The sequence below is a fragment of the Odocoileus virginianus genome, chromosome 32, assembly GCF_023699985.2.
Source record: "Odocoileus virginianus isolate 20LAN1187 ecotype Illinois chromosome 32, Ovbor_1.2, whole genome shotgun sequence".
NCBI lineage: Eukaryota > Metazoa > Chordata > Mammalia > Artiodactyla > Cervidae > Odocoileus > Odocoileus virginianus.
In genome coordinates, this window is record NC_069705.1 from 10,357,343 (window position 1) to 10,382,081 (window position 24,739).

Below are 24,739 nucleotides of genomic sequence, written 5' to 3' on the forward strand. Positions count from 1 at the left end.
CAGCATAAATTGCCTGACTGACTTGCCACTTTTACTCCCCAAATACACCAGGATATCACTGTCCAAAAAAACACATACAATTTTTAATACAATTTATAACTGCACAAACACTTAGAGACTCTAGAAATTTCAGATATATTTCTTTTGCTAACCTCATACAAATGGGAAATTTAGTTACAGGTTGGCCTACAAGAAATCCTTACACTTCTACTTGTGTTTCTCCTTTTAACTCTCATAATAAAATGTTTTCTATGCTGTTTAGCAAAACTTATGCCCTAAGCTCTAAAAGTCTCTTCTGTTATGTCAAAAGTTTGATAACATTTCAAAGCACAATAGGACTAACTTTATTAATATCACATTTTCTGTATTCTGATGCTTTCATATCTAGGACCCTACCAACTTGGAGGACTGCCCCTCTTAAGAGTTCTCCAATTGCTTCACAAAGTAGACAACTCACCTACAAATGCACCATTCATACACAAACCAGTCAATCCAGAGCCCATATAACTTAGCATCCACTTTATCAGACTCACATACATCACCCTGTTATCCACCTGCCAAGGTCACACCAGGGCTAGGTACCAGACATCTAAGGACAGCCTCTATGCCTCATGGCCTGTTGAAACTAGCCAACTGGAGTCCTGTTTAACCTCTCCTGTTTCTTCCCAATGAAACCATAAGAGGCTCTTGACCACATTTCCCTCTGCCTCCTATGCTTCTTGGTCAAACCTGGTGCTTCTTTATGTGGCCTCTGAAGGCTGTAGCATATTTTTTGTTTCTAGGGAACTGTAAGTACGGTAAACTTCTGGATGACAGCCATTCTCATATCTGCATGTATTTCTATGCCTAATGAAAACATATCCCAGGTAACCCTGAAAATTTTTCAAAGTAGATTAGCTTGTTCTTTACTTAAGTTAGTTTAGTGTAGTTAATTCAAACTACATTACAATAAAAGTACTTGTAAATGTATATATTATAAATTCTGTGGTGTCTGCTTAAATTTTTTAATGTAATAACTAATCTAGAAAGGAGAGAAAATGAAGTGATATAAAATGTGCAGTTAAAATCACAGAAGGCAAAAAAAAGAAAATGGAAGATTTAAAAAAAACAGGGAACAAGGATAATGAATAGAAAATAGACGAAAGTCAACATCCATTTATGATTTTTAAGAACTCTCAACAAAGTGGGTATGAAGGTAACATATAGCAATAAAGGCCACATCCAACAAGCCCACACCTAACATCACATTCACTGTTAAAAAGATGAAAAGTTTTTCCTCTAAGAACAAGAATAAGACAAAAACACTCACTATCGCCACTTTTATACAGCATAGTATGGAAGTCCTAGCCAGGGCAATGAGACAAGGAAAAAAAAGACATCCAAAATGGGAAAACAAGAAGTAAAACTGTCACTATTGCCAAATTACAAGATATTATACATAGAAAATCCTAAAACTATACACACACACACACACACACACACACACACACACAAATCCTGTTAGAACTAATACATTAATTCAGTTGAGTTTCTAGGCACAGTCAATATAAGAAAGTCTGTTGTGTTTCTAGACATTAATAATACACAATCAGTAAAAGAAATTAAACAAACACTCCCATTTACAACTGTATTAAAAAGAACAAAATATAATCAAAGATATGAATTATACACTGAAAACTGTAAGACAATGAGGAAAGAAACTGAGAAAGATACAAATAAGTGAAAAGATATTCCATGTTCATGGAATTAATATTGTTAAGAATTAATATTGTTAAAATGTCCATTTTACCCAAGGCCATCTACAAGTTCAGTGCAAACTCTATCAAAATTCTAATGGCAATTTTCACCAAAATAAAACAATCTTAAAATTTGAATGACAGACAAATGACCCCAAATAGCTGAAGAAATCTTGAGAAGAAAGAATAAAGCTGGAGGTATCATGTTTCCTTATTTCAAACTATATTACAAAGCTGTAGTAATCAAAAGAGTATTAAATTCTGTAACTATTTGTGGTGATAGATATTAACTAGATTTTTGTGGTGATCATTTTGCCATATATACAAATAACAAATCACTAAGTTTTACATCTGAAACTAATATATGTCAATTAAGCCTGAATAAGACATTTAAACAATAAGGTACTGGCACAAAGGCAGACACAAAGATCAACAGAATAAAGTATAGAGTCCCTTAGACTGCAAGGAAATCAAAGCAGTCAATCTTAAAGGAAATCAACCCTGAATATTCATTGGAATGAATATTGGACTGATATATTGGAATGAATATTGGACTGATGCTGAAGCTGAAACTCCAATACTCTGGCCACCTGATGCAAAGGACCGACTCATTAGAAAAGACCTGATGCTGGGAAAGATTGAAGGCAGGAGAAGGGGACGACAGAGGATGAGATGGTTGGATGGCATCACCAAGTCAATGGACATGAGTTTGAGCAAGCTCCAGGAGACGGTGAAGGACAGGGAAGCCTGGCGTGCTGCAGTACATAAGGTCGCAAAGAGTTGGACATGGCTGAGCAACTGACAGCAACCACTGCATCAAAAATAATAAAATACTTAGCAGTAAACCCACCTAAAGAGACAAAAGACCTGTACTCAGAAAACTAAAAATGCTCAGAAAAGAAATCAAAGATGACATAAACAGATGAAAAGATATAACATGCTCTTGGATTGGAATACTCAATATTGTCAAATGATTATAATACCCAAGGCAGTCTACAGATTTGATACAATTGTTATGAAATTACCAACAGCATTTTCCACAGGACTATAATAAAAAGTTCTCAAGCTGGAATCAAGATTGCCGGGAGAAATATCAATAACCTCAGATATGCAGATGACACCACCCTGATGGCAGAGAGTGAAGAGGAACTAAAAAGCCTCTTGAAAGTGAAAGAGGAGAGTGAAAAAGTTGGCTTAAAGCTCAACATTGAGAAAACTAAGATCATGGCATTTGGTCCCATCACTTCATGGCAAATAGATGGGGAAACAGTGGAAGCAGTGTCAGACTTTATATTTTTGGGCTGCAAAATCACTGCAGATGGTGATTGCAGCCATGAAATTAGAAGACGCTTACTCCTTGGAAGGAAAGTAATGACCAACCTAGATAGCATATTAAAAAGCAGAGACATTACTTTGCCAACAAAGGTCCATCTAGTCAAGGCTATGGTTTTTCCAGTGGTCATGTATGGATGTGAGAGCTGGACTATAAAGAAAGCTGAGTGCCGAAGAATTGATGCTTTTGAACTGTGGTGTTGGAGAAGACTCTTGAGCGTCCCTTGGACTGCAAGGAGATCCAACCAGTCCATCCTAAAGGAGATCAGTCCTGGGTGTTCACTGGAAGGACTGACGCTGAAGCTGAAACTCCATACTTTGGCCACTTCATGCGAAGAATTGACTCACTGGAGAAGACTCTGATGCTGGGAGGGATTGGGGGCAGGAGGAGAAGGGGACGACAGAGGATGAGATGGTTGGATGGCAACACCGACTCGATGGACGTGAGTTTGGGTAAACTCCGGGAGTTGATGATGGACAGGGAGGCCTGGCGTGCTGTGATTCATGGGGTCGCAAAGAGTTGGACATGACTGAGAGACTGAACTGAACTGATAATAAAAAATTATACAATTTCTATGGAAATACAAAGCACCCTGAATAGCCAAAGCAATCTTGAGAAAGAAAAAATGGAGTTGCAGGAATCAGGCTCCCTGACTTCATACTAGAGGGAAAAAAAAAAAAAAGCTATAGTTGTCAGAATAGTATGGCGCTGGCACAAAAACAGAAATATTGGCCTTTCCTCAGGCTCTGGGTGAAAGGAGACCAAGAGCAAAGATTGAGAATAAAACCAAATTCCTGGGAAATACCTGATTCTTCTTTAGCTATGGTAATAAATAAGCTTCAGAACTGGCTTTAGATTTATCTAATCAATCAATATGTCTTTTATAATTGTGGTAGCAAGTACATGCCAGTACAGATTTAAATCTGTCTGTTCTGTGGATGGCAGTTTGAATCACTGTACACACTACTAAAAGTCAACTAAATATATAAGTGGGTCAGTATAAAAATCACAGTGTAGCCTTATTTTTCTGGACCACTGTAATTAGCTCCCTTTGCTACTTTTTATATAGCTTGCTGTAAAAGGGATAAAACTCAGTAGAAAACAACAGATTATGAATATCTGATGACTGTTCCTTCCAGCAACAGCCTGCTTCCTGTTAAACACATAACAAAGAATTGAATACAGTAATAAAAGTTACCCTGAAACAGAAAAATAATCTATGCCACTTAATTTTAAAAAGCATATGAATGTATATGAATTATTAATTTTGAAGAAAATGATTTTTTTGCTATTTTGCTATTTATTTGATATTTCTTTTTATTGATGTTTCTGGTCATTAATTTTGAGGAAACTATGTTTAATAATTAATATTAAAATAGCATTGATTCTATAATAAATATTGATGCAAGCATACCACTGCTCAAAACTATTAAATGGACTTACAAAGGCCAAATGCTTTTTGAAACAATAAATTATAATCTGTTCAGTTTATAAATATTCTTATTTTTAAAGAAATTATATACAATTTATTTTTAATTATGATCCTAATTAGTAATAATAATACTATTAAAGGATGAACAAACTTAGCAATATATATACTCATGCCTTGAAATATTTAGGAAATTTTGGAACATGAGAATAATCAGAGCAAACTTGTTTGTAATTACGTACCAGAGCAACTCCTCCAGTAGCAATCTTACCACATATTTCTCCAGGAACTGTGACTCCTATAAAAGTAGGATTTTCCTTGAAGCTAAAAAATAACAATTTTCTTTATAATTACCTTTCAATAGCATTATTAATAATTTTCACAGCAGCAAACATTATTTAACAACTATGATATCCTAACTACAATGCTACACTAAATTTTACTATTTGAATATATTTTTCTCAAACTTTTAATGATAAGAATGTTTCAATACATATCTGTAAACACTCAATCTGATAAATATCCAGAATAATAAGAAGTATGAGGCATGATAATTTATGCAAAATGCCATTGACTAATGCTTATAATTTTATTCAGGTTCCCTCTACATTTATGACCCTAAAAATTCAATTTTCTGTGACCTCCTCATTTATCTTTTCACTAAGCATATTATTAAGCATATTACTATTACTAAGCATAAATAGGTTTTCTCTGCATTAGAATCTAGATATTCATGTGATTAGAAAATAAAATCACAAAAATTAATCAGATGAGAGAAAAGAATGTAGAGATAACAGGTGGTAAAAGTTTATAAGCCAAGAGAAGTAAAAAAAAAAAGTGTCACTCATAATTAACCTCCTTTAGTTATTTCAATACTTTTATGTAACTTTACTTTTTTCAGGTAATTTTATTTCAGTTGATAGAAGTTTTTAAGTATTATCTCATATTAGCTACTTGAGGACAAATATTTTAACCTGCATTTTTTCCTCATCCCATGGTGTCTACCAAATTTACAGAACTCAGTATACATTAAGTAAATGCTTATTTTTCATAATTAATATATAAAATCACTTGAGGTTATTTATTTATAGAAATATGAGATACTATACTCACGCAAATAAGTATGCAGTATGATGAGGTTGGGAGGCAAATTTATACTTCCAGTCTAAAAATTTATATAAAACATTATAAGGAGGTCCTTCAGTAGAAATTTTATTTTTATCTGACCAAATCTCTATGGAAGATATTCTAACAGTAAGTTTTAACTGGATAAACATCTAAATGGAGAAAATAAATGAAAATTTTTATATAAATTTGAACATTGTATTAAATTTTTGTAAAGGTATATTTAAGACATTTAATTCAGTATTTTGAATTTGGAAACTCTTCAAAAGTATGGCAAAATATTACATACATCAATTCATATTACCTATATTTTCACAAAATAAAATTTTAAAATATTTTAAAAAACTTACGGTGTTAACAAGGCCAATGATCTGAATAATCTTCTGTGTTACAGTGTTTATATCAGAGCCCATGTAATCAAACTGAAAAAGATACATTATCATTTAAAAATAATGGATACTATTAATATACCACACATGTACAATATGCTATATATACTAAAGTAGCCAGAAGGTTACATTCCAACTGAACTCCATGAAATGCTTATTTATATTTATATAAGTAAATTTAATAGTACTTTGCATATGCATGGATAATACTTTGAATAGATTAATTAAATCTGTTATTTACATAAGAGATGACTAAAAATGTATAATAACATGATTTTTTAATTTTAATTGGAGGCTAATTACTTTACAATATTGTAGTGGTTTTTGCCATACATTGACATGAATCAGCCATGGGTTTACATGTGTTCCCATGTAAATAATGTTTTAAATAATGTCTGATGCACTTAACTTGTGGCATTATTTACTGTTCATGAAAATTGAATCATAAAAGTTTTTGTGTTATTTCATAATGTACTTATTTCTAAAATAATACATATAATCATGAACTAAAAAATGTATGCATAAGGAGGGAAAATCTTTAATAAAAGGTTTACTATTAAAGTGATCATAAAACTCCTAGAGGAGAACATAGGCAAAACACTCTCCGACATAAATCACAGCAGGATCCTCTATGACCCACATCCCAGAATTTTAGAAATAAAAGCAAAAATAAACAAATGGGATCTAATGAAACTTAAAAGCTTTTGCACAACAAAGGAAACTATAAGCAAGGTGAAAAGACAGCCCTCAGATTGGGAGAAAATAATAGCAAATGAAGCAACAGACAAAGGATTAATCTCAAAAATATACAAGCAACTCCTCCAGCTCAACTCCAGAAAAATAAATGACCCAATCAAAAAATGGGCCAAAGAACTCAACAGACATTTCTCCAAGGAAGACATACAGATGGCTAACAAATACATGAAAAGATGCTCAACATCACTCATTATCAGAGAAATGCAAATCAAAACCACAATGAGGTACCATTATACGCCAGTCAGGATGGCTGCTATCCAAAAGTCTACAAGCAATAAATGCTGGAGAGGGTGTGGAGAAAAGGGAACCCTCTTACACTGTTGGTGGGAATGCAAATTAGTACAGCCACTATGGAAAACAGTGTGGAGATTTCTTAAAAAGCTGGAAATAGAACTGCCATATGACCTAGCAATCCCACTTCTGGGCATACACACCAAGGAAACCAGATCTGAAAGAGACACGTGCACCCCAATGTTCATCGCAGCACTGTTTATAATAGCCAGGACATGGAAGCAACCCAGATGCCCATCAGCAGACAAATGGATGAGGAAGCTGTGGTACATATACACCATGGAATATTACTCAGCCATTAAAAAGAATTCATTTGAATCAGTTCTAATGAGATGGATGAAACTGGAGCCCATTATACAGAGCGAAGTAAGCCAGAAAGATAAAGACCATTACAGTATACTAACACATATATGTGGAATGTAGAAAGATGGTAACGATAACCCTATATGCAAAACAGAAAAAGAGACTCAGATGTATAGAACAGACTTGTGGACTCTGGGAGAAGGCGAGGGTGGGATGTTTCAAGAGAACAGCATTGAAACATGTATATTATCTAGGGTGAAACAGATCACCAGCCCAGGTTGGGTGCATGAGACAAGTGCTCGGGCCTGGTGCACTGGGAAGACCCAGAGGGATCGGGTGGAGAGGGAGGTGGGAGGGGGGACCGGGATGGGGAATACATGTAAATCCATGGCTAATTCATTTCAATGTATGACAAGAACTACTGTAATGATGTAAAGTAATTAGCCTCCAGCAAATAAAAATAAATGGAAAAAAATAAAAAATTTAAAAAAATAAAAAATAAAGTGATCATGGATACTGTTAGGATACATCCTCTGACATCACCATGTAACTTGTATTTTTAATGCTTCTTTATTCCAATCAGCTCTTTCTATGTCTAACTGCTTAAAAATGCCAGGAAAATGTTAAAAAACAATGGTGATATCAGAAATGTGAGCTTTGTTCATGATTTTTCACTGGAAATCCTCAAATAGTTCATCATTAAATGGTGTCCAGCTTAAGATGGATATTTTAGATTATGTTGAGAAACACTTATAAACATTCCCATTTGTAAAACTTATTGAAAATAAAGTTGAATTTCTATACAAAGCCTTTATGAAGCATACCAAAATAATCATTTTTGTCTTCTGACGTATTGAAGCAATACACTTCATTATTACTTAATATTAAGCAATCATTATATTCCTTGAATAAAAATTACATTTTATTAATATACTAGCAAAGTTAATATAATATTTTGTTTAGAAGTTTGTAGCTTTCAGAAATATGGCCTTATGGGTCATGTGTGTATGCATGCATACTTTATCAGAGTTGAGCAAATGAATGTTGCTTACTATATATTAAAGCACTAACTAAAATTAAGTTGCTTGTTGTTTCTACACTCTAGAATTATATTAGCTTATGAATTATATTTTCCTGAAACATTTTTTTAAAACTCTCCTCTAAAATTATCTATATTTAACACTTGCAATTGATCCATTCAGATTCTTATATTTTCATTTTCTTGAAATATAATTGACATATGCATGCGTGTGTACTAAGTTGCTTCAGTCGTGTCCGACTCTTTATAACCCTATGGACTGCAGCCCTCCAGCCTCCTCAGTCCATGGGATTCTCCAAGCAAGGAAACTGGAGTGGGTTGCCAGTGCCCTCCTCCAGATCTTCCCAACCGAGCGATCGAACCTGAGTCTCTGATGTCTCCTGTATTGGCAGGCGGGTTCTTTACCCCTAGCACCACCTGGGTTTGACTGTGTTAAGATGTACAATGAAAGTGAAGTGAAAGCGAAAATCGCTCAGTCGTGTCCAACTCTGCGACTGACAGTCAATTCCTAGGCTAGTTGATAAAAAGTCCCGGGTCCCTGAGGAGGAGATGGGGTCTGGAATTCTCAAGGAGGAGGAAAGGACAAACATCTTTTTTTCTCTACATTCCTTAGTCTTAGTTACATAAAACATTTTTTTCTTTAAGCCTGATGATTACACACCAAACAACTCAGTTTAAACTCTGTACTAAGGATTGTATAACAACAGTGTATCCAGCTTGAGGACAGTTTCTCCTTTCTGAAAACCTTCTGGCTAATCCTCTTATCTTAAAATGTAAATTATGGGAGTGTGTGTAGTAAGATCTTTACAACCGTGAGACATTCTTCTGATTTATTGCAATAACTAATTCAAAAAGTATGTAACTCCCTCGGTAGCACTGTCGAGGGGGGCACTACCTTCTGATGTCTGTGTCAGAAGCTTTCTCTGTCCCTTTTTCACTTTAATAAAACTCTGCTACACAAAAGCTCTTGAGTGATAAAGCTTGGCCACTGGTCCCAAAGCTAAATCTTCTTTGGAGGTCACGAATCCGACATCATTCACCGTAAGCTATCAAAACCCCATGGACTATACGGTCCATGGAATTCTCCAGGCCAGAATACCAAAGTGGGTAGTCTTTCCCTTCTCCAGGGGATCTTCCCAATCCAGGGATCGAACCCACGTCTCCCACTTTGCAGGTGGGTTCTTTACCAGCTGAGCCACAAGGGAAGCCCAAGAATACTGGAGTGGGTAGCCTATCCCTTCTCCAGCAGATCAACCCGACCCAGGAGTTGAAAAGGGGTCTCCTGCTTTGCAGGCGGATTCTTTACCATCTGAACTATCAGGATGTACAATATGAAGATTTAAATTCTTATCTCCGTTGGAGAATTTGTGAAATTTGCATTTGTTTGTTTTAATCTCCCCCAAGGCCACAGTTATACCATCTTAATCCTTTTTAATACCATAACATGTTTTGTCTTTTCGCTTAATTACACTTTCTGCCTATTCATCTTTTCAATAACTTCAAGCTGAAAGCTTCATTCAAATTTTTTCATTCTTATTTTTCTAATAGAAGCTATTTAAGAATATGGATTTCCTCACTGTTTAGCTTTGACGCTATCCTCTGTGACAGGCATCATCCCTGTTTAGCAATATTCAGTTCTCTTTTAACTCAAATTGTTGTTCAGTCACCCAGTCATGTCCACCTCTTTGCAACCTCACGGACTGCAGCACACCAGGTTTACCTGTCCCTCACCATCTTTCAAAATTTGCCCAATTTCATATTCATTTTGGCTAAGATCAAGTGTAGTATCTAATTCAAGAACCCTTCTTTTAAAGGCAAGCACAGCCAGCCGATTCACTTTGGCCAAGACAATGAGGGCAAAAGTGATGCATGTCACTTCCGAGAAGCATTTCCTTAATGTAGCTCACATCTCTCTAATCAGCACTTCTATGGGTTTGGCAATTGGAAAAGAAACAGTCAATCTAGAAATGCCAAAATATCTAAGCACTCTCTAGTACTGAGCCAACACATGGAAATCTGCTGTCCTGGAAAGTCACCCAGAAGCATGGTTGACACGGATTGAATGAATGAAAATTAAACTATGGTTAGCCATTAAGATTTGGAGGATATTTTTTACCATAGCACAACTTAGCCTCTTTCAATTAATACATATCCTCCAAATTTTTAAAATATTATATGTGCTAAGTTGCTTCAGTTGTGTCCAACTCTGAAACCCCATGGACTGTAGTCTACCAGGTTTGTCTGTCCATAGGATTCTGCAGGCAAGAATACTGGAGTGGGTTGCCATTTCCTTCTCCAGGAGATATTCCCAACCCAGGGATCAAACTTGGGTCTCCTGCATTACAGGCAGATTCCTTACTGTCTGAACCACCAGTAAAGCCCACAACATTAAATATCTAATAACTATAGTTTTTCTTCTCTGCCTTGAAAAATTACTCAAAATTGTATTTAATTTTTAAGTTGTATTAATTTTCCCTTACCTCTTTATTCTCTATTGTTCTAATATATTATGATAGTTTTTGAAAAATTGGTTTTTACTTTTATAAAACTATTGGTGTTTTCCTTGTGACCAAGAGATGACTACATTTACATGTATTTTCTATATATAATCTATAGACATTTCAGTGTATGTTTTTGGTATCCATTAATGGACTTCCCAGGTAGCACTAAAGAACCCACCTGTCAATACAAGAGATGTAAGAAATGCAGGTTTGATCTCTGGGTCAGGATGATCCCCTGGAGGAGGGCATGGCACCCCACTCCAGTATTCTGCCTGGAGAATCCCACGGACAAAGGAAATTGGCGGGTTACAATCGGGCTCACAAAGAGTTGGATATGACTGAAGAAACTTAGCATGCATGCACAGTACCCATTCATAAACTAAAAAGGTCAGTAAGTGTTTAGTAAAGCAAGCTGATAAATAATTTGATCTTTATATGTTAAAATTTATTTCCTGTCTATCTGTTAAAGCCTAACACACACACAACACATGCACGCATTCTTTAGTTTTTCTTAGATTCTTCTGATTACTATCAGAGGTTTTATTTTTATACTTTCATCATAATTTACTCATTACTAAATGCTCATTATTAGAAAATCATCTTTAATTTGAATTGTAACATTCAATATAAAATATTTCTTTCATTCTCCTACTTGCACTGTTCTATCCCAAACTTTATCTGTTAGTAATATCATCTGGATTTTTTTTTTTAACAGCTAATCTTGACACTTTTGCTAGTCTTTTAAAAAATATTTTATACCTAATAGTGCTACTTTTAAACCCTCACAAATGTCATCTAAATTGAGATTCTTTGCACATTAATGGAAATATTTAATCCATTCCATTATTGTAATAAATGAAGCTGATTTATAGCTTTCTATTTTTCCTGTTCATGCCCGCATGGTATTTCCTTTTGATTTTTGCTATAAGATATTTTAAGCAGATAGGTTCTATATGATTTCAAGGTTATACCTTCAGTATTTTATGTTCAGATAGTTTAAATATTGAACAACTGGATTCACCTACACAAAAAAGGCCTCAATTGCTTATAAGGTGACAATCAAAAATTTTGAGGATTCACCAGAGTTCTTTTTTCCAAAATGCATATAACTCTTACTAGGAAGATACTGAATATGGTTATGTAAATAAGGCAGTATCACTTTCTGCTAACTGATAATGCATATATTGCATTCTTCTTTCTGTATGACATAGTGATAAAGTTGGTATAAATTTTTTGAAGTATGTGTTTTTTAGTGTTACCCAACTCAAAATTTTAGATCAAATTTATTGAGATATGATTTATATACAATTAAATTCTCCTATTTTGATGTTGTTCAGTCACTAAGCTGTGATGACTCTTTGCTACCTTATGGACTGCAGCACTCCAGGCTTCCTTGTCCTTCACTATCTCCTGGAGTTTGCTCAAACTTACGTCCACTGAGTCAGTGATGCTATTTAACTATCTCATACTCTGTTGCCCTCTTTTCCTTTTACCTTCAATCTTTCCCAGCATCAGGGTCTTTTCCAGTGAGTCGGCTCTTTGCATCAGATGACCAAGGTATTAGAGCTTCAGCGTCAGCATCAGTCCTTCCAGTGAATATCCAGAGTTGATTTCCTTTAGGATGGACTGGCTTGATCCCCCTGAAGTACTCTCAAGAGTCTTCTCCAACACCACAATTCAAAAGTACCAATTCTTCTGTGCTCGGCCTTCTTTATGGTCCAGCTCTCACATCTGTACACGACTACTGGAAAAACCATAGCTTTGACTATATGGACCTTTGTTGCCAAAGTGATGCTTGTGCTTTTTAATATACTGTCTAGATTTGTTATAGATTTCCTTCCAATGAGCAGGTATCTTTTAATTTTATGGCTGCAGTCACGGTCCATAGTGATTTTGTAGCCCAAAAAAATAATACCTGTCTCTCTTTCCACTTTTTCCCCTTCTATTTGCCATGAGAAGATGGGAACGGATGTCATGATCTTAGTGTTTTGAATGTTGAGTTTTAAGCCAGCTTTTTCACTCTCCTCTTTCACCTTAATTAAGAGGCTCTTTAGATCCTCTTCACTTTGTTTGATACCACATTAGAGTGGTATCATCTGCATTTGAGGTTGCTGATATTTGTCCCAGAAATCTTGATTCCAGTTGTGATGCATCCAGTCTGGCATTTTGCATATGTACTTTGCATAGAAGTTAAATAAGTAGGGTGATGGTATATGGCCTTGTACTCCTTTCCTAAGTTTGAACCAGTCCATTGTTCCATGTATCCCATTTTAAGGATTCATTAATTCTGACAAATAGTGCTCACTTTTTATTATGAAAAAAAAATCAATCTACAAAAAATTTAAAATTCAAGACTATCTATATATCCTTCACCTAGATTAATTTATTATTAATATTTGCTACCATTTGTTCTTTCTATATACTTTCCTCTACCTGTCTATGGATGCGGAACTGGGCATACATTGTTTGTTTTGTTGAATTACATATAACAGTAAGCTAAAAACACTTCAGCATGTAGTTCTTAAGAATAAGAACTTTCTGCTGTTTGTGTACTATACCATTAACATGCTCAAGAAACTTAACGTTTATTCAATAACATTAAATATATAACAGGAATAATAATATTTGTGCCATAAGTATTAACTATACATAAATGACATAATATTGATATGTCATATCTAATTATATATAATACATGACATCAGATATAAAATATCTTTGGGCAAAAAGTTAATCCACAGATCTGCTTAACACTGAAAACAACCTCCAACCCTGCCAACAGAGAAACCTAACCAGAGCTTCTGGGAATCTCACTAACCTACCCTGCAGCTCCAATTACAGTAGTATTTGAGCAGAGAGCCCAGCCAGTGGCTCTCTTGTCTGCAGAGCCAAGGCAATGGCCCTGAGTGTCCAGGGAACTTAGAGTACAGTCTTTCTTATTTGATCCAAAAATACAATTTCCAGTCCAGGGCTTGTTTTGCAGCCCTAACTGGGCAAGGAACTTATTTATACCACCACCCGAAGTTAAATACAGCCTCACCTAGTCTGATGAGGAAACCTAACCGGAGATCTGGAAATCTGTGTAGCCCATCCTGCAACTTCCTGGGTAGCTCAGTTGGTAAAGAAGCCACCTGCAATTCAGGAGACCCCAGTTTGAATCCTAGGTCAGGAAGTTCCTCTGGAGAAGGGAGAGGCTACCTACTCCAGTATTCCTGGGCTTCCCTGGTGGCTAGATGGTAAAGAAACTGCCTGCAATGGAGGAAACCTGGATTCGATCCCTGGGTTGGGAAGATCCCCTGGAGGAGGGCATGGCAACCCACTCCAGTATTCTTTCCTGGAGAACCCCCAGGAACAGAGGAGCTTGATGGGCTATAGTCCATGGACAGAGGAGCCTGGTGGGCTATAGTCCATGAGGTCTCTACGAGTCAGACGCGACCGAGCCACTATAAGCATAACACAGCACATCCTACAACTCCAGTTCAGAAGAGTCCTTGAGGACAGAGCCCATCCAGTCTCCTATCAATCTGCACAATTACAATGCCCACCAGGTCAGTGAACATCGTGCATAGTTCTGCTTAATTTGATCCCCTGACAAAAGGCTGGCTGGAACTGGAACCTGAGTAGGGACCTCTCCCAGGCAGGGAAACGAATTCATAGCCCAGCCCACTTCGGAACACAGCCTTCAGTTCAGGGACCACACCTGAGTATACAGGAGGCTGTGTAGCACTTACCATAACACTGCTTACAGGAGTACTGAATAGAGAACACAGCTCATAGCTTTTCTGCTTTTGCAGATCAAAACTGGTAGCCTTATCTGACCAGGGAATTCAGAGCGAAGTGTTGTCTGATTCAGGTCGTCTAGCATGAGCCATGGGGCTCATTCCGCTGGCACACCAGGTTAGGGAAGCTAATTCATAGACCTGCCTACTGCTGAGTATAGACCCAGTCCTGATCATCTAGGACGCCTGACTAGAGAACCCAGGCAACTGTGGAGCCCCCATCCTATAGCTGCACTTGGACAGAGAAGTAAGCCAGGAATCCTATACTACTGTTCTTAGCCAGCACCCCACCCATGACCTCAGCCCTCAGGCAGTAGCCTCACCCAAAAATATAGTCTTACTCCAAACACATTTACCCAAAGACACTACCTGCCGACACTCCCAAAGCATCAAACTAATTTTAATGGTGAAGGACTATCTCTGCCAAAGTGAGTCTATAAAGTCTGGAATCAGTTCAGTTCAGTTCCATCGCTCAGGCATGTCCAACTCTTTGTGACCCCATGAATCGCAGCACGCCAGGCCTCCCTGTCCATCACCAACTCCCAGAGTTTATTCAAACTCATGTCCTTCGAGTCAGTGATGCCATCCAGCCATCTCATCCTCTGTGGCCCCTTCTCCTCCTGCCCCCAATCCCCCCCCAGCATCAGGGTATTTTCCAATGAGTCAGCTCTTCACATGAGGTGGCCAAAGTATTGGAGTTTCAGCTTCAGTGTCAGTCCTTCCAATGAACACCCAGGACTGATCTCCTTTAGGATAGACTGGTTGGATCTCCTTGCAGTCCAAGGGACTCTCAAGAGTCTTCTCCAACACCACAGTTCAAAAGCATCAATTTTTCGGCACTCATCTTTCTTCACAGCCCAACTCTCACATCCACACATGACCACAGGAAAAACCATAGCCTTGACCAGACGAACCTTTGTTGGCAAAGTAATGTCTCTGCTTTTTAATATGCTATCTAGGTTGGTCATAGCTTTCCTTCCAAGGAATAAGTGGCTTTTAATTTCATGGCTGCAGTCACCATCTGCGGTGATTTTGGAGCCCAAAAAGATAAAGTCTGACACTGCTTCCACTGTTTCCCCATCTATTTCCGATGGAGTGATGGGACCTGATGCCATGATCTTAGCTTTCTGAATGTTGAGCTTTAAGCCAACTTTTTCACTCTCCTCTTTCACTTTCATCAAGAGGCTTTTTAGTTCCTCTTCACTTTCTGCCATCAGGGTGGTGTCATCTGCATATCTGAGGTTATTGATATTTCTCCCGGCAATCTTGATTCAAGCTTGTGCTTCTTCCAGCCCAGCATTGCTCATAATGTACTCTGCATATAAGTTAACTAGGCAGGGTGACAATATACAGCCTTGACGTACTCCTTTTCCTATCTGGAACCAGTCTGTTGTTCCATGTCCAGTTCTGACTGTTGCTTCCTGATCTGCATATAGGTTTCTCAAGAGGTGGGTCAGGTGGTATGGTATTCCCATTTCTTTCAGAATTTTCCACAGTTTATTGTGATCCACACAGTCAAAGGTTTTGGCACAGTCAATAAAGCAGAAATACATGTTTTTCTGGAACTCTCTTGCTTTTTCAATGATCCAGCAGATGTAGGCATCTCTGGTTCCTCTGCCTTTTCTAAAACCAGCTTGAACATCTGGAAGTTCTCAGTTCACGTACTTCTGAAGCCAGGCTTGGAGAATTTTGAGCATTACTTTGCTAGCATGTGAGATGAGTGCAATTGTGTGGTAGTTTGAGCATTGTTTGGCATTGCCTTTCTTTGGGATTGGAATGAAAACTGACCTTTTCCAGTCCTGTGGCCACTGCTGAGTTTTCCAGATTTGCTAGCATATTGAATACAGCACTTTTACAGCCATATCTTTCAGGATTTGAAATAGCTCAACTGGAATTCCATCACCTCCACTAGCTTTGTTCGTAGTGATGCTTTCTAAGGCCCACCTGACTTCACATTCCAGGATGTCTGGCTCTAGGTGAGCGATCACACCATGGTGATTATCTGGATTGTGAAGATCTTTTTTCTACAGTTCTTCTGTGTATTCTTGCCACCTCTTCTTAATATCTTCTGCTTCTGTTAGGTCCATACCATTTCTGTCCTTTATCAAACAGATCTTTGCATGAAATGTTCCCTTCTCGGTAGGTGCCCAATATGCTACTGGAGATCAGTGGAGAAATAACTCCAGAAAGAATGAAGGAATGGAGCCAAAGCAAAAACAATACCCAGTTGTGGATGTGAACAGTGATAGAAGCAAGGTCTGATGCTGTAAAGAGCAATATTGCATAGGAACCTGGAATGTTAGGTCCATGAATCAAGGCAAATTGGAAGTGGTCAAACAGGAAATGGCAAGAGTGAACATCGACATTCTAGGAATCAGTGAACTAAAATGGACTGGAATGGGTGAATTTACCTCAAATGACCATTATATCTACTACTGTGGGCAGGAATCCCTTAGAAGAAATGGAGCAGCCATCATAGTCAACAAAAGAGTCCGAAATGCAGTACTTGGATGCAATCTCAAAAACGACAGAATGATCTCTATTCGTTTCCAAGGCAAACCATTCAATATCATGGTAATCCAAGCCTATGCCACAACCAGTAATGCTGAAAAAGCTGAAGTTGAAGGTTCTATGAATACCTACAAGACCTTCTAGAACTAACACCCAAAAAAGACATCCTTTTCATTATAGGAGACTGGAATGCAAAAGTAGAAGTCAAGAAACACCTGGAGTAACAGGCAAATTTGGCCTTGGAGTACAGGATGAAGCAGAATAAAAGGTTAATAGAGTTTTTCCAGGAGAACACACTGGTCATGGCAAACACCCTCTTCCAACAACACAAGAGAAGACTCTACACATGGACATCACCAGATAGTCAACACTGAAATCAGATTGATTATATTCTTTGCAGGCGAAATGAAAAAGCTCTATACAATCAGCAAAAACAAGACCGGCAGCTAACTGTGGCTCAGATCATGAACTCCTTATTGCCAAATTCAGACTGAATTTGAAGAAAGTAGGGAAAACCACTAGACCATTCAGGTATGACCTAAATCAAATCCCTTATGACTATGCAGTGGAAGTGAGAAATAGATTTAAGGGACTAGATCTGATAGACAGAGTGCCTGATGAACTATGGACAGAGGCTCGTGACATTGTACAGGAGACAGGGATCAAGACCATCCCCATGGAAAAGAAATGCAAAAAGGCAAAATAGTTGTCTGAGGAGGCCTTACAAATAGCTGTGAAAAGAAGAGAAGCAAAAAGCAAAGGAGAAAAGGAAAGATATTCCCATTTGAATGCAGAGTTCCAAAGAATAGCAAGGAGGGATAAGAAAGCCTTCATCAGTGATCAGTGCAAAGAAACAGAGGAAAACAACAGAATGGGAAAGACTAGAGATCTCTTCAAGAAAAGTCTGGAATAGAGGTAGCTAATTCAAATGCTCAGATATCATGTGAGGCATCAAGAATCCAAAAAAAAAAAAAAAATTCAGGAAAACATGACACCACTGAATGAAATTAACAAAGTTCCAATAACTGATCCCAGTGAAATGGAGATCTATAAACTGTCAAAGGATCAGAAAAACTATCTTAAAAAAGTTTAGAGAACTACAAGAACACAAAGACAACTAAACAAAATTAGAAAAACAATACATGAGCAAAGAAAGTTTTCAACAAAGAAACAGAGATCAACAAAAACAACAATAAAAACAAATGGATATCTTAGAGCTGAAAAAATATAATAACTGAACTGTAGAAACCAAAAGAGTTTCAACAACAGACTCAATCATGCAGAATAAAAAAAAATCAGTTATCTATAAAACAGTGTATACAGCGTTATCCATTCAAAGAGAAAAAGAATGAAAAAGAATGAAGAAAGCTTATGACGCTAATGGAAAACAATAAAAAGAAAGAATATCTACAATATGGAAAATGAGAAAGAAAAGAAAAATGGATCGCAAGTGTATTTAAACCAGTAATAACTGAAAACTTCCCAAACATGTGGAAATAGGCATCCACATCATGGAGGCTCAAAAGATCCCAAATAGGGGTATATCAAGACACATTTTGGTGTCCCTTGGACTGCAAGGAGATCCAACCAGCCTATCCTAAAGGAGATCAGTCCTGGGTGTTCATTGGAAGGACTGTCGCTGAAGCTGAAACTCCAATACTTTGACCACCTCATGTGAAGAGTTGGCTGATTGGAGAAGACCCTGATGCTGGGAGGGATTGCGGGCAGGAGGAAAAGGGGAAGATAGAGGATGAGATGGTTGGATGGCATCACGGACTCAATGGACATGAGTTTGAGTAAACTCCAGGAGTTGATGATAGACAGGGAGGCCTGGCGTGCTGTGACTCATGGGGTCACAAAGAGTCGGACACAACTGAGCGACTGAACTGAACTGAACTGAAGACACATTATGGTCAAAGGTCATAGACAATGAGAGTTCTGAAAGCAGAGGAAAGAAACAAATCACATATGTGTAACACCTTATAAGGGACACTCATAAGACTAACAGCAGATTATTCAACAAGAATTTTTCACTCCAGGAGAAAATGGGATGATATTTTCAAAACACTAAAAGAAAAAAATACTGTCAACTGACATTATACCTACAGAAATGAAGGACAGATACAGACTTTCCTAAACAAACAAAAGCCAAAGGAGTTCATCATTACTTGACCTGACTTTCAGGATATGCTAAAGGGAATTCTTTGAAACAAAATGATGCTAATTAACAATATAAAAACATTTGAAGGTAACATAAAAGTCACTGGTACTGGTGAATATATAATCAGAATCACATTCCCTAATGTGGCAAGGGTGGTACACAATCACTAACAACTCTAGCCTAAGACATTTTTTAAAGTACTAAAAGTAAACTTGTTAGTTCACATGTCTGATGTACAATGTCATGTGCATGCATTCTCTATAAGTTATGCCTTTGTGTACTTTACTGTACAGTACCATATAGAGTATAGTAGTACAGTATCTTTATTTCAAGCCCAGGTTATAGAGAAGCAAGAATAAAAGCAGTGGTGATGTATCTGGTATGCTAAGAAGTGCTAAGTGATAACTATGGAAACAAAGGCGAAAATAATTGGGAGGGTGAAGTGAGGCTAGAGATAGAATTGGAGGCCCAGAGAATGGAAGAAGAGAGACAAGAGGAAGAAGAAAGAAGAATCAAAGAGATTCATGATGCAGGAGATGGTAAGGGGATTTTCTTTATTTGAGGAGGCACCATTAGCTTTTGAGACACAGGACCCAAACATAGAGTGGTACATGAAGGCTGAAGCAGCTGTTCAGAGTGCAATACAGTGCTACTGTATCATCTATGAGGAGGAGAAAAAAAACTACCTAGACTGATGCTGAAGCTTGAACTCCAATACTTTGGCCACCTGATGCAAAGAACTGACTCCTTGGAAAAGACCCTGATGCAGGGAAAGATTGAAGGCAGGAGGAGAAGGGGACAACAGAGGATGAGATAGTTGGATGGCATCACAGACTCAATGGACATGAGTTTGAGCAAGCTCCCGGAGTTGGTGATGGACAGGGAATGCGGGAGTGCTGCAGTCCATGGGGTCACAAAGTTGGACATGACTGAGCTGAACCGAACCTAGACATCACTGGATCATTTAGTCAAAAGAGTAGATAGAGCTGAATCCAGCAAAGAACCAGGAACTGTGCCATCACGTCAGGCACGAGTGAAGCTGCAGCTTGCCCTTCATCTCCTTGCTGATGACCCATCAGCTCACCGTCTCCCACTGCCCCTTCTTCCTCCAGTCAGCAGCTCTTCTTGCCTCTTCACTTGATGCCAGCCCTTATATGTCAGCTCTTGTACTGTACTACTATACTTTTCAAGGTACTCCACTATAAGATTTTAAATGTTTTATTTTTGTGCTTGTTTGTTATGTATTATTTGTGTGAAAAGTATTATAAACCTATTAGAGTACAGTACTACCTAGGCTAACCTTTGTTGGACTTATGAACTACCTGGACTTGGGAATGTGCTCTTGGAATGGAACTCATTCATATGTAGGGGAATTTCTATAATAGACAAAAGAATGATGACAGAAATGGTCAAAGCAATACCAAACGTCATCAAATCACAAAAGAATACTAGAGCAAAAGCTGAGAAATGATAGCTCTATGAAACAGTCAGAAAATAATTAACAAAAGGGTAGTTGTAAGTCTTTACTAATCAATAATTACTTGAAATGTACATGGATTAAATTCTCTAATAAAAAGACAGAGAATGGCTGAATGGAAAAAAAAGAAGAGCCAATAATATGCTGCCAATAAGAAACTCAGCATTAAAGACAAAAATATACTGAGGGAAAGGATGGAAAAAGAAATTCCAAGCTAATGATAACCACAAAGAATCAAGGACAAATAAGCTCATTTCAGATGAAATAAAAATTAAACTAAAAATGGTAACACAGACAAAGAAGTGCATGCACAATGACAAAGCAATCAATCCATCAAGAATATATAGCAATTATAAGTATTTATGCACCAAACATCAGAGTATATAAATATATAAAGCAAATATAAACAAAACCAAAAAGGAGAAATAAACAATAGTACAATACTTAGAAACTTTAATATTCCATTTTCAAAAATATTTCATCCAGAAAATTGGACAGCCACAGGTAAAAGAATGAAATTTACACACTCACTAAAACCACACAGCAAAATAAACTCAAAACGAATTAAAGACCTAAATGTAAAAGATAGTATACAGATACTATAAGACTCTTAGAGGAAAACATAGGCAGTGCACTTTTTGACAGAAATCGCAGCAATATCCTCTTGTATCCACCTTTGAGAGTAATGAAAATAAAAGCAAAAATAAAGAATTGTGACCTAATTAAAATGAAAAGCTTCTGCATAGCAAAGGAAACCATCAACAAAATGAAGACAGCCCACACAACAGGAGGACATTTTTGCAAATGATGGGATTGACAAGGGGTTAATCTCCAAAATACACAAACACTTCACACAGCTCAGTATCTAAATAATAAACAACACAATCAAAAGGTGGCAGAAGATCTAAATACACATTTCTCCAAAGTAGGCATAAAGGTAGCCAAGAAGAACACGAAAAGACACTGAACATCACTAATTATTAAAGAAATTCAAATCAAAACTACAATGAGGTATCACTTCACACCAGTCAGAATGGCCATCATCAAAAAGTCTGTAAACAATAAACGCTGGAGAGGGTGTGGAGGAAAGGGGACCTTCTTACATCATTAAGTGGAAATGTTAGTCGCTCAGTCGTGTCCAACTCTTTGCAACCCCATGGACAGTAGCCCACCAGGCTCCTCTGTCCATGGGATTCTCCAGGCAGGAATACTGGAGTGGGTTGCCATTTCCTCCTCCAGAAGATCTTCCTGACACAGGGATGGAACCTGCATCTCCTAAATTGACAGGCGAATTCTTTACCACTGAACCACCTGAAAAGAAAGAAAGTAAAGTTGCTCAGTCACATCCAACTCTGAGACCCCATGAACTGTAGCCTACCAGGCTCCTCCATCCATGGGATTTTCCAGGCAAGGGTACTGGAATGGGTTGCCATTTCCTTCTCCATGAACCACTTGGGAAGCCCCTAATTCAAAAAGATACATGCACTATAATGTTCACTGAAGCACTATTTACAAATAGTCAAGACATGGAAGCAATCTAAATGCCCATCAGTAGATGAATGGATAAAGAAGATATTGTACACATATACAATGTAATATTACTCGGTCATGAAAAGACTGAACTAGTGCCATTTGCAGCAACATGGGTAGACCAAGAGATTATTATACTAAGTTAGACAGAGAAACACAAATGTTATACATATGTAGAATCTAAAGAAAAGATACAAATAAACTCATTTTATAAACAGAACTACACTCACAGACTTACAAAACAAACTTATGGCTATCAAAGGGGAAAGATGGGAAAAAATAAATTAGAAGTTGAGATTAACAGATAATCAACAAGGGCCTACCATGTAACACAGGGAAGTATATTCAGTATTTTATAATAACATATATGGGACAAGAATCTGAAAGCAAATAGATATACATATATATAAAAATAACTGAATCACTTTGTTGCACACCCAAAACTAATACAACATTTAAAATCAACCATATTTCAATATAAAATTTAAAAATTTTAAGTGAAGATACAGAAAACTAAAATTAAAAATGAAAAGAAGACATTACAATGGCTATCACAAAAATAAACAGGATTTTAAGAGACTACTATGAAGCAGTTCAGTTCAGTTGGAAAAGTCAAGATAAATTCTTAGAAACCTAGACTGAAATACACAAAAATATTAAATATGTGACTAGATCAATAATGAATAATTAAATTGAACCAGTAATCAAAAGCCACATAATAAAGTAAAATCCAAGATGTGGTAGATTCACTAGCATATTTTATCAAACATTTAAAGAAGAATGATCTCAAAGAGATATTTACACACACATGTTCCTTGCATCGCTACTTATAATAGCGAAGAAGTGGAAGAAAGTCAAAAGTCCATTAATAGGTGACTGGATAAAGAAAATATTGTATAGGGGGACATAATGGGACATTTTGCACCCTTAAAAAAGGACATAATGCCACATGTTACAACATAAATGAAAGTTTAGGACATTATGCTAAACAAATAAAATGAACTCTGTACTCATTCATTAGGAAACAGTTTGAGAAGTGAATAATTTCACACTGGTGGGCTATTTCAAGAAAAGGCACTAAGAGATCTTTTGCAAGTTCCCCACTGGGCTTCATGAAGATCACAGTCAATTCTCAAACCTGCCATGGGTAACCACATAGCAACATATATTTTGCTTAAATGAAGTTGTTGAAACCTTTTTAGCTGTATCGTAATAAAGAACATTTTCTGTGTGAGGAAAAAAAGGTGGTTAAAAAATAATCCCGTTAAAAAAAAAAAAAAGAAAGACGACTACAAAGGTTTTAAGATCGCTGTATTAATGATTAGATAAAAGGGTCTGATAAAAGTGCAAAAAGGTCTCTGGGCTTCCAATCAAATAAATAAACAATTACCAGTTTAAACCATTAAATTTTGGAGAGGTATGCCACACAGTAAGAGACAACTTACACTTACCTTAAAGTCTGCTTTGTCTTTGATTTTAGAATTTTTGTTTTTACAGTATAGTTTTATAGCCTTCTACTTTTATGACATACCATATTATTTTTGATATGTCAGTTGTAAGCAGAGGGTATACGTAGGTGTGTATGTGTGTTATGTGCATGTACATCTTGCATCATACTCTGTTCTTTTCTTTGAATTAAACCTTATCATCGGATCTTATTTGTTTATTGGCTGCACTGGGACTCTGTTGCTCTGTGCGGGCTTTCTCTAGTCACGGCTAGTGGAGGCTACTCTCTCACTGCAGTGTGCGGGCTTCACACTGGGGTGGCTTCTCTGGTTGCGGAGCGCAGGCTCCAGGCTTGTGGGCTTCGGCAGTTTCAGCTCACGGGCTCTAGGGTGTGGGCTCCGTAGCTTCAGGACGCAAGGGCTTGTTTGCTCCACAGCATCTGGGAACTTCCCAGACCAGGGATCAAACCCACGTCCCCTGCACTAGCAGGGAGTTTCTTCAACACTGGACCTCCAGGGAAGTCCTTAACATTGGATTTTAACTGCAGTACTCAGTCCCTCTACATCTACTATAGTTATTTATATATTTTACTTGAAATATTTTATCTTAATCTTAGCTTTTAAATTTATTTATGAAATATTTAATATACAACATTTTTCTTTCCCTTTTTTGCCTTCCTTACGCTAATTGTGCTTAAAATTCTGCTCTCTTACTTTGAACTGCTTTGTAATTTTATGGAAATATGATTTTAGAGTATGTGTTGGTCACCTTAGCCATGATAAAAAAATGCTCCATTTCTTTAATGAGTCATGCACTTCAGTCTCTGTGACCTCTGCCAAGAGTTAGCTCACCTTCCCTGACTCATATTTACCTCTCCAGAATCAATGACTTCCTACTGGGAAAAAATATATTTTATAACTTATATCTTAAAAT

The 24,739-nt window shown here is 37.1% G+C and overlaps 1 protein-coding gene and 1 long non-coding RNA gene across 6 annotated transcripts in view; one reads left to right on the forward strand and one right to left on the reverse strand.

The window, feature by feature from the left end:
- LOC139032573 (uncharacterized) overlaps window positions 1–24,739 on the forward strand; it is a 178,355-nt gene that overhangs the window by 83,598 nt on the left and 70,018 nt on the right. The window lies entirely within an intron of this gene.
- LOC110126549 (disintegrin and metalloproteinase domain-containing protein 5-like) overlaps window positions 1–24,739 on the reverse strand; it is a 122,124-nt gene that overhangs the window by 80,858 nt on the left and 16,527 nt on the right. For all 5 annotated transcript variants that reach the window (XM_020876255.2, XM_070459857.1, XM_020876257.2 and 2 more), the window contains 3 exons: window positions 5,974–6,045; window positions 5,612–5,775; window positions 4,741–4,822 (listed from right to left, as the gene is read on the reverse strand). In XM_020876255.2, coding sequence (XP_020731914.2) covers window positions 4,741–4,822; window positions 5,612–5,775; window positions 5,974–6,045 — 318 coding nt within the window. The remainder of the gene's footprint in view (window positions 1–4,740; window positions 4,823–5,611; window positions 5,776–5,973; window positions 6,046–24,739) is intronic.